Source organism: Amblyomma americanum, chromosome 10, assembly GCF_052857255.1.
Source record: "Amblyomma americanum isolate KBUSLIRL-KWMA chromosome 10, ASM5285725v1, whole genome shotgun sequence".
Taxonomy (NCBI): Eukaryota; Metazoa; Arthropoda; class Arachnida; order Ixodida; family Ixodidae; genus Amblyomma; species Amblyomma americanum.
This window is the reverse complement of record NC_135506.1, coordinates 9,654,712-9,665,782: the sequence shown is the minus strand read 5'-3', so window position 1 is coordinate 9,665,782 and position 11,071 is coordinate 9,654,712. Positions and strand designations below refer to the sequence as shown.

Genomic DNA, 11,071 nt, shown 5'->3' with positions numbered 1-11,071 from the left:
TTACCTTTACCAACAGAAGTAATAAGCATTCAGCACGAGCGCATTGTGCTAACTTCGGTACAGACAAGAATAACAGGAGAGGTGCTGATTACGTCTCGGCAAGGCAGCTGCAGCTGAGTGAGAGGGGGATGTAGAGAAAACGTGTTTATTTCGCGCCTTTGTCCATCACCCCAGGAGAGATTATTTCGCTTCTGTTCGGACGGACAAAGAGTTTATCACGCACTTCTCTGCTGCAGAGTTTACGTTAAGAGAGATTGGTGCCGTCGCAATGCTGCTGCAATTTACAAATAACCATTACAGATACCCTAGCATGTGACATATTGTTCACTGGTTGTAAGAACCGCGGTTGCGATGACAAAACGCTGGCCCACGTTCAAGTGCTCAGTAGTCAGGCTTAAACTTATTTATTGTGGTCTGTCGACGTCATTCGCGCAGGAGCAAGAAGTGGTGCTGGCCTGCAGCCTTCAGGAGGGCCGGCCCACGCTGCTGGAGATCGACATGGGCTCCACCTTCTCCTTCGTGCCGGAGCGCGACTCGCGCAAGATGGGCAAGTCGAGCCAGCTGTACAACCGCATGCTCAGACACTGCCTCGAGGAAGCGGACCGGTGGCGCAGCGAGATCAAGGTGGCGCACCACGTGGTGCCCAAGCACCAGGTGCAGCTCAACGGCGTTGGCCTCAAGAAGTCCCTGTCTTCAGCCAGCAAGAAATCGGCCTGCTCCTTCGTCGACCTGCCTTCCTCCGGGGTGCCCACGCTCAAGTCCCAGATGTCCACGCTGTCCAAAAAGTCCTCCACGTCCTCGACCTCCAGCAACCCTTTCAAGAGGCTATGGTCCCTCCACAGGTCATTCTCGAAGAAGGCGGCGGCAAAGCTGGGCTCCAGAGGAGACGGGTCCGAGACGGCCGACGAGTTCGAGAAGCTCGACGTATTCCGGACTGTTGGACCGAATGCCTCTACGAGGCTGTTCGCGTCCACGACGGACCACATCTACGAGTCGATACCCAGGCCCCGCCCCACGCGGACGCCTCGTTACCTGCTGTCCAGGGATGTGCTTCCTATCAAGGCCGGGGACTTCGAGCCAGCGGGAGACGACGGCTACGGCACGTCGCACATGGACGGTGACTCCGTGTACGACACAACCTCGTAGCCCTCTCCTGGTGCCCGCTTTGCTGGAAAAATCCGCGTGGCACCTGTTCTAAGCCATACCACAGATCATGTGAAAAAAAAAACGAATAAACGCGGAAGAGTGCGCTTCGCAGAGTAAATTAAGTTTCAGTTCCACAATAATTGGCCGTTGGGTCTTCCACTTTGTTACCTGTTACTAGGCTGAGAGTGCAGACAAAAGGATGGACCAGCGATACCACACGCCAGCAAGTGGCAGTCCTTGGAAACCAAACCACCATGAAATGATCCATATGTGCGGACAAAAATTCATGAAAAGTTTTTGTGTGTGTGTGTCATGATGTAGGTGTACTTGGCAGGCACGTATCAAAGAGGGCGGGGCCCGCCTCCTCCCCCCCCCCCCCCCCCCTCCGGACTTCGCCTTATACAACCGCATCGGGCCCAGACAAATTATGCTCATATTCTTGTCCTTCGTATCTTCCCAATGTATAGAAAGTTTCCTCAGAAAAGATTGGAGAGGAAATCAGAGAATACGTAATAAGATTCTCATATATGCAGATGATCATTGACCAATTTTCCACTCAGCACTCTAACAGGAGCCTAGAAAGCACAACTCCTTTTTCTTTAGAGCAAGTCTGCTTTTGTCTACGGGCATTCGGCTTGACAAACGGCTCGGTCAAACGCAGACACTTCGGCACGTACCGCGGGCTAATGAGGAAGCAGACTACGACGATTGGTGGTGCATTTAAACGAGCCCCCTAATAGACGGAGCCAGCACAGCAGACGAAGCCAGTATAGCAGAGCAGACGAAGCCTTTATGGCAGATGGCGCCGCAACAGCAGACGACGCGGTGGAAGCAGCAGAAGCAGACAACGACAACTGCAGCAGGAAGTATTTCGCTTCGCGCTACTCAGAGCACAAAGCTTACCCCGGAAGTTTTCTACACTCGGTCTCCCGCTCTCGGCAGGACCTCATATAGGGAACGAGAGAGACCACGGTGTATACACAAACACACGCGCAGACAAAAGCAAGAAGTGGACGAACGGGAGGGGAGTGATCTATCTCGCTTGTCGGCGGTGAGCGCTTGCGGAGAGTCTACTAACCCTTGCTGTACTCAGTCGGCAGCGGAACTGCGAGGCACTTACATTAGTAGGGGGCTCTCGGGGGTGCTGGAGGTGGGGAAGGGGGGGGGGGAGGTAGCGGTAGGGGGAGGTGAAAGGATGTTCGTGCGCGCAAGAAACTGGACAAATAAAAGAGCGCCGCACGCGCAAAGCGCGAGACAAGATGCCCAGTTGTGCTCGCCGGTCGAGGTGCTTCCTGGCAAGGGGGAAGAGCGAAGGGACGCAATGCGCCGCACGCTCACCGTCGAAATGAAGTTCAAGGTTGCTCCGCGAGTCGGAGAGAGAGGGGGGGGTTAAGGGGGGGGGGGGGGGGGGGCTATTTGCGTGATCTGGCCCGGGAGAAATCTTGCTTGCTTGCTCTCTGACCGCGCGGTGTGCCTGCCATTCCGGCCGTGCGAGATAGTAACGGAGAGAGCTTCCGGCTTCTTCTCAGGCGGTTATTTTTTTTTCCTGTTCCTTTTGATGAGGACGTTTTCCCGTTTCAGTTTCTCTATTTCGGACGTGGTTGCGTGAGGGGCATCGTTTTTTGTGTGATGAAGATGTCTACCTTTCGCCTACTTTTGTTTTTATTTTGCTATAGCTCTTTTCGATATGGAGACACGTAAGCAAAAAGTATAAGCAATTCGCCCCGCGTATCTAACTGCACTGGCGCGCCGGTTCATAATTCCGTGGTTGTTTGTTGAGTGAAGATGTTGAGAGACACCTTTGAAAAGCCATTGAAGCATGAATAACAAAAGGGAAGCCGAAAGCCTCCGTGGTTCACTGAAACTTCACAGCTAAACTAATTTACTGCGTGAATACGAGGGATCTGTCCTTTATAGTTGGCGTGCCTAAGGCATCAAATGAGCTTCTCAACAAAAAAAAAACACGGCTGTTAATCAGATGCCGCGGCTCACAGAAAGAAATGGTAAGTTGAGCTAAGTGAGTACTACGCAAGGTGTGAATGCGCCCAGCATATCAGTAATTGGTTACTTGATTTTTCATCTGAAAGATAACATTTTCGGTTCTGATGCAAGCGCTGGTGGAGGGCTCCGGATTGATTCCGACAACTGATGCTGTTCCTTAGCCGAAATAACTGTATGCGAATCTCTTTGCATGGCTGCTCCACCAATTGGCCGAGCCGGGATACGAACTCAAGAGGTCGTGTTCACTAGCAGAACGGCACAACCACTGGGCCACCACGGCCGGATAGAAGACTCTAAGTATTCCTTTAAACGACGGACGTCCCAGTAGAAATGTGGAAAAATAACTTATTTGAAAACATGGCGAAAATTCTTGCAAACTTTCGCCCACGATTGGCAGCTAATTTCCTCCAAGAACTCGGAAAAGTAGACCTGATAATAATTTGCGTTATGATGTCTGCGTTTGCATCGAAACTACAAAGAACTTAACCAATACATGCCGAAACTTCGGAAATTTAAAAAATAAAATCTTTTCCAGAAAAAGTTTATTTCACTTCACAACTCAGAATCATCATTTTATTTGTGGGCATATTAGGGGCATACAAGATACCGGAACCCAAACGGCTTCGTGAATTTTTTTTTTTCAGAATTTATATTCCAGATGTAAGACCCTTCATGTCCGGCGATAAAAATCCATGTACTAGCACCACAAGAGTTAAAAAAAAACCGAGTACAATAATTTTTTTAATTTTTAATTGGTTTTTGGGGAAGGGAAATAACGCAGCATCTGTCTCACATATATCGGCGGACACCTGAACCGCGCCGTAAGGGAAGGGATAAAGGAGGGAGTGAAAGAAGAAAGGAAGAAGGAGGTGCCATAGTGGAGGGCTCCGGAATAATTTCGACCACCTGGGGATCTTTAACGTGCACTGACATCGCACAGCACACGGGCGCCTTAGCATTTTTAATACAAAAACTTATTTTTCCTCCGAAGACGCTGCGATAAATAATCGCTTCTCTGTCGTCACCGACTCGTACTCGATTGAAATTCAAGAATGATTAATCCCACTCTCCTGAGCTGCACGCATCTTACCGAACGTCCTTGAAGCGTAATATATGCTACGCAATCTCTGACAGAAAAATCTTCGGTTCTCACTTTGCTGTCCGTTTTGCTAGAAGCTAACGGCTGTCCTCTGGCACTGCCAGCGGCCCATAGCTTATAGCAACGGGCGTCAACACTTTTGAACTGAAGGTTTTTTCTTCTTGGAACGGTATGGCCTTAATTTGAAAGTTATGGACCTGCAAGAAACAATGCCTACCACAAAGAACACCTACAACACTTCGAAAGCTCCTTCTTTTTTCTGTTCGTTGTCTTTTCTGATGGCCGACACATGTGAGGCCAAACGCTTACTCAGGAAGGCGCAGGCATCTTGATCATGGAGACAGATGACTCATCGAATGCGTCCCGGCTGCAGTGAACTGTTCGACCACCAGCATACGACAGCGTCAGTTACCCAGATGGTTTCTCTGGAAGGTCCCCATTGTCCCCTCAAAGCATTCTTATTTGTGCCACCCGTATTACGTGAATAGCAAAGAGATGCGAACAACTTTTACAGACATCGGAATCCTTAGCTTGCTACTTTTAAGTTGTATGAGCCTTTTGCGGTGGAGCAGCGTTTTCACGTGGAGGGTCAAGGGAGTCAAAGAACTAAACACATCAAATTTTCGAATTTCGTTTCTTTTTTAAACAAAATGGCCGTCGTTAATGATCATGGCACGTAATAAGCACTACTCAATGCATTTATATTTGACTTCCTACTTCCAGCCATGCATCATATTTTACAGCGTCTGCGTGTAGTTTGGCGTTGATACAGGTGAGTACTGTCAGGATGTAACTTTTATGTGCAGCACTTTCAAGTCCCAAAGCTAAGTTGCCGTTCACAGTGCGAGAGTGCCTACCAAGCGCACGGCAAATCTTCGTTGTTTTCGGGGATGTTTGTTTCACAACTATAATCCACGGTCGTTAGTTCGCTTAGATAGACGTAGTTCCTCAAGCACCTGACTATCTTTCGTAAACGGTCGTTCCCTTGCCAGTCTGCTGAACAACGGGCCCTGTTTTAAGACCCGTCTCGTCCATTTCTCCTTGTCTTGAGCTGTCTTCAGTGACATCCTCTCCCGAAGATCAATCTCAAAGAACTGTTTCCTCATCTATGGACCCCCCTTGTCCTCGTTCCTTCGAGCACCTTTTCCCACACGCTCTTATGAGCATATTCGTCATCATTTCATAAAGACTCTTTTCACCTTTTTGTATGTAATGGAGGTTTCATTTTCGCCTCCCATACGGCTGCGTGCCGGCCTCCACAGCGCGTCAAGTGCACTCCCTGTCTAGTGTCCGGTCCCTTCGCGTGTTATTTCCTCGTTGTAATATACGTTCGCTGCCCACGTCCTCGGCAGCCCAGCCGCTGGCTGCGCACAGGAAGGCCCCTCCTCGTCCCGAATTACGCCATTTGCCGGCCACGAAAAACAATGGCCGTCCTTTGCCGCTTTCGCGCTTTACCCGCTGGCGACGCGGCGTCCTCGGACTCAATGTCCGCCAGCGTCCGGCCTGCTGCCGCTGCCCCTGCTGTTGCTGCTACCGGCACGGAATTACCCTCACCGTGCAATTGCAGAATGGTGCTGGCAGTCCGGACTGCCCTCGCTCACTCCGAGGGGTCCGTAGACGGAGTTTCGTCTGCGCAACTGAACGAGATTACAAGACTACAAGGGGGCAGGGTCGCGGGACAGAATTATTGGACACAGCTGAAATGTTACTAGCTGGACGATTTCACTGCGCTCAAATGTGCCCGTGTGCAGTTGTCATCGGTTTAATGCTGTTCAGAACCTTGAGGCAACCTTGAAGCAGGTATCTTATCTACACACATTCAGACGTAAAAACATAGAAGCAAGGCTTCCTCCCTTTGTTGCTCTTCCTGCCAAGCTCAGTTATTTGCATTTTTTTTTTTCAGGACGGCGAGTAAAAAGTAACGTCCAGCTCTTAAATGTAATTCATTGCGGCAATGAAATCCTCCACTTGAAATTTTGGGTTTCATTAGAAATGCGCGCGCACTTCCAAACAAACTGAATTGGTCCGTAAGCAGGTCCCACCGTGCAACTTCTAAAGGTACATAGCTGTGGCCGCTACTACATATCTGTGCCTTTAGAAAATACTTCAATGGGCGTAGTCACGATGCAGCTACGCAAGGACTACGACTACCGCTCATACTACGCGCACTGGAGCTTCTACGGTATTTTCGACATCTGGGCCAGAATTAAACGATTCTTCCGATTCTGTTCCATGCGTATCACCGGACTCTGGACTGGGTGATCCCAGCTATAGTGGAGGCGTTGCTTTCCGTGTGCCAATGACTGCGTGCGAACGAAACAGGATTCCGCTGGGATCATATCAGATTTAGGTATGGCTAGTTATTTCAGTGGCACTCTGGTAAATTATGTCTAACTGGGCTTGTTTTCTTACAACTTTTGTCAATATCTGGGTGCATAAACACATAGTCTACGCATGTGCAAGTACTTAGAGCCGTTCAACGTCCTCAGTGTACGATTTCGTGCTATCCCGGATCTTAGCCCCTTGGCTTTTTCGCTTTCATATTATTGTTTTCAGAATGTATCACGCGGACGTGGTTCTAATATTGCGTTTTTAGTGCCATAACCAGTTAAATTGAATGTTAGCTGCTTCTCAGGCACTGACATTACCATGCTCCGCACGGAATGTGTGACCTGGTACTAAAGGTGGTGTTGCGGGAGTCTCAGGCCGTTCGTCGTCGAATGCGTCTTATTCTTTTTATTTAACGTAATTTCAGCAATCAGGCCATACGCAGCCAACAGAAGACCCTTTCTTAATCAGGGAAATTAATTCCTAGTAAAGTCAAGCGCTGTTAATTCTTTTTTTATTGTTCTGTGAACTCGCACCAAGCCCATTGCTTCAACTCAGAGGCATTGAACTGTTTTTGATAAATCCAGAGAATGCAGCAGCACCTGGTAGCTTATCATGTGAACGATTTGCCTGACGATTATTACTGACATCAACGGAGATTTAATCGCTTATTTAATGTTCATGTTGGTCAATGGTCGAACCAGAGAGCCCTTAATGGTTTGTGCTTATACGACCCAGCATACACTGCTGTCTCGGATGGCCACTTCCTCCTCTAATACGACGCCTCTACAGCTTCGCGCCTTCCTTCCACACACTGTGCTGAGCCGAGTAAAAATAAAGATTAAAATAAAAAATAACGGTCACGTCGACACGTTCTTGCGCGCTCAGACACCTTAGTCGCAGCTCCCGGAATTGTCCTCGAGGAAAACACCGTACACCGGAAGCCGGTGTTGCAAGCGCCCGGAAAGAAGGGAGGGTAAAAAAAATACTGAAAATAACGACGTAGGAAGCAGAACGTTTTCCCAGCGTCCATTTCTTCTGGGACAACAAAAGTGGCAGCCATGACACATGGCAGTTAACCCGGCCTTTCTCTATTTTGCGCTGACTTCCTGTTGTTCGAAACGTTCTTACGGAGAAGTCCTTGGCCGTAAGGATCCGTGGAAGTTAGTTGCTCGTTCTTCTTAGCAAGCGAGTGTCTCGAAGCCTTCGTTGTTTACTCGTGTCTTCTTTCTTTCCACTTCGTTCCTCCGACGTTACATTTTTTGTCCTCGTTATCTGAATTATTTCTCGACGTTCAGCATACAAGAAAGGCACAACATCGAGTTGAATTTTTCGCGGGAAACATATGCAGAGTCGTTCTTCACGTCCCGAAGCGGAGCCAAAGAAACTTCGATAATGACGAAAAGTGGTTTTCAAATCCTGCGCTAGCGACTGTTGATTGTTTTACTTTCATTTGTTTTATTTCGTTTGGTTTATGGGGGTTTAACGTCCCAAAGCGACTCAGGCTATGAGGGACGCCGTAGTGAAGGGCTCCGGGAATTTCGACCACCTGGGGTTCTTTAACGTGCACTGACATCGCACAGTCAGTACACGGGCCTCTAGAATTTCGCCTCCACATTTGTTTTATTTCATCGCAGCATATATTACAGCGTGAATATAACCGAGTAAACAAATATTTACCCTATGCCCACAAAGACGACCTTCTGATCGCTGAAATGATAGTTTTTCACAGCAAGCCTACTGAGGTTCTCTCCTTTGCCCAGAAGTTACGACGTCATACCCTCGAAAGTTCAAAAGCGCGTTAAGCAAAGCGAAGCAGCGCTGCGCATGCGGGCAGCGCAGGTCACGTGGCAACTGAGCCACGGAATGACGAGATTTTATGGACGCCGCGGCACGCGCACCGTAGGCGCGCCATTTTCGAATTGCGCGAGAAAGGGCCAGAATTTGTTGAGCCACGGCGACGAAGGTAATCGCGTTTTCGAAATTATAAAAACTAATATGTCTATTACTAATAGGCAGCTACTATCTCCAACTGCAACCAGGCGCCTATCTGTGAAAGTTACAATGTTGACTAATACACTTTAGTTTAACGCTTTACTAGTAAACATGATTCGCTCCTTTTCTGGTGTCCGCCATCCTTGGTATTACTTGGTCGCAAAAGGCCTAACTTTAAGCCAAAAAAAAGCCACTTTTAATAATTTGTGGCGGGCTTCTTTGTAACACCTGGCATTTCTATGTACGAAACCTAACCCGCGAACAATTCTTGCTTTCTCAGTTTTCGCCGACTTTATAGCCATTATATATTGCTGTTCTGCAGCAGAGTGCTAAGCAAGACAATACCGATGTGGTAGCCTCTGCCGCCTGGTCTGACTTGTCGGACGAGACTTAAGTTTTTACCTACTGAAGTTTAACGCCTCTACGCAGCTCTCATAAACTGTGTACCGTATGTGCTGCACTGGGACTTCAAATGGAACGGCATTTCAGGGCAGTTATTGTCACTTGAGTACTGTAATCCGCTCCTATAATTAATTGTCCAAAGCCGTTTAGTGAAAACAGAAGAAATATATAAAAGTAAATTGTGGAATTTCACGCCCCGAACGGACACATTAAGGCTGGTTCACATGCAAGCAAGTGAGCGGTGCAACGCAGCGAAAATTTCCAACTTGTTGGAAGCTCGCCGCTCATCGCCGCGACGATAATAATAATAATAATAATAATAATAATAATAATAATAATAATAATAATAATAATAATAATAATAATAATAATAATAATAATAATAATAATAATAATAATAATAATAATAATAATTTGCTTTGGGGGAAAGGAAATGGCGGAGTATCTGTCTCATATATCTTTGGACACCTGAACCGCGCCGTAAGGAAAGGGATAAAGGACGGAGTGAAAGAAGAAAGGAAGAATTAGAGGTGCCGTAGTGGAGGGCTCCGGGATAATTTCGACCACCTGGGGATCTTTAACGTGCACTGACATCGCACAGCACACGGGCGCCTTAGCGTTTTTCCTCCATAAAAACGCAGCCGCCGCGGTCGGGTTCGAACCCGGGAACTCCGGATCAGTAGTCGAGTGCCCTAACCACTGAGCCACCGCGGCGGGTGCCGCGATGACTCAAAACAGGTTTTTTCCGCCACGGCGGCAGGATTCGCTAGCATTTTCGCTTGCATGTGAAACAGGGTTTAGATATGAGGGACGCCGTAGTGGAGGACTTCGAATCAATTTCGACGACCTAAGATTGTTTAACGTGTTCTAATATAGCACAGCACAATGGCGTTTTTGTGTTTCGCCCCCATCGAAATATAACCGCCACGGCCACGGTTGAACACCTACGGCTTTGGGATATCAAAAAAGGATAAATTCCGCTTTTACGCGCCGAATTTCAAGCGCTCCGATTTGTTATCCGCTCGGCATTGCGTTTTATCAGGTTGTAAAATTAATTACGGGAGCGTTTTGTTTTCTTAATTTTTTCTTGGTCGAAATAGGGTTATTGCTGGCAAGATATCAAACCCGCGACCTAGCGCGTCTTTGACAGAACTTCAAGGTCGCAGGAAATGCATGCCGTGTGAAACAAAAGCAAAGGCGCAAATGAAAATGAATGTCCGCGAATTCCGTTCCGGCAATTGTTTGCGCAAACCCTTATTTTTTATTCCACGCTAATCGTCACTGCAGAGCGCAAAGCCGTCTCCCGTAGCTCTCATACTTATGCGCTCATCCGTGCTGAGTGAAACGAGACTAATTACCCTCGCGCACAACGAGTCCGACGTACACACGTGCTCACTACGATTACCCCCGCAGACGACGTCATCGCACCCCAAACCCACGCTTCTGTCTGCGCACCGTGCTCCTTCAGCCAAGTACAAACGGGCCGGTTTCGTGCGGCGCTCAGTTCGAGGACCACCCGAAGAGGGGAGACGTGCAAGGCAGCAGCTTCCGAGCGCTAGATTCGGCGATTTTCCCGGCCGGTGTCTTCGCGTGACGCTGCCCAAAAGGAAGCAGGGGGCCCCCTTCCGCCTCGCCGCCGTCTCTGCGTGCGTTGACTTAGCTGCGCCCGAGATTCTTCTTTCCACGTGCGTCGAGCGGGCGGATGCCATAACAGGAGCAGCAGCGTCGTGCTCAGTTCCGTGATACACTCCAGATTTTTTTTTCTTGTGGTACATATGCAGTCGCCGCCTCTAGGGTATGCATCCCCCCGTCAAAAGTGTACGGCCCAAGGGATTTGCTTGCGAGCCATACTGGATGCCTCGTTATGCATCCTCAGCGGGAGTAACCTCTGGAAAGAGGAATGACATCGCGTCCTTAATCCTCTCAAGCTTTAGACAGCTAGATATGCTAAAGAGCCCCGCTAAACACCTTAAAAGCAAACCCCTTGGGTTGTATACTTTTGACGGGGACCTTCGTTATAAGCACCCTTTATGACCCTACACTATCACATCCACGTGACTTCGTCGTGAAGTTGGAACGGTTCTGGTGTGTTCGCTGTTG

At 48.5% G+C, this 11,071-nt stretch overlaps 1 protein-coding gene across 1 annotated transcript; it reads left to right on the top strand.

Annotated features, from left to right (window-relative positions):
- The first annotated feature begins 351 nt into the window (after positions 1-351).
- Positions 352-1,146, top strand: LOC144107382 (uncharacterized). The gene has a single exon (XM_077640373.1). It carries the CDS (start codon positions 352-354, stop codon positions 1,144-1,146), a length of 795 nt encoding a protein of 264 aa, XP_077496499.1.
- The last annotated feature ends 9,925 nt before the right edge of the window (positions 1,147-11,071 follow it).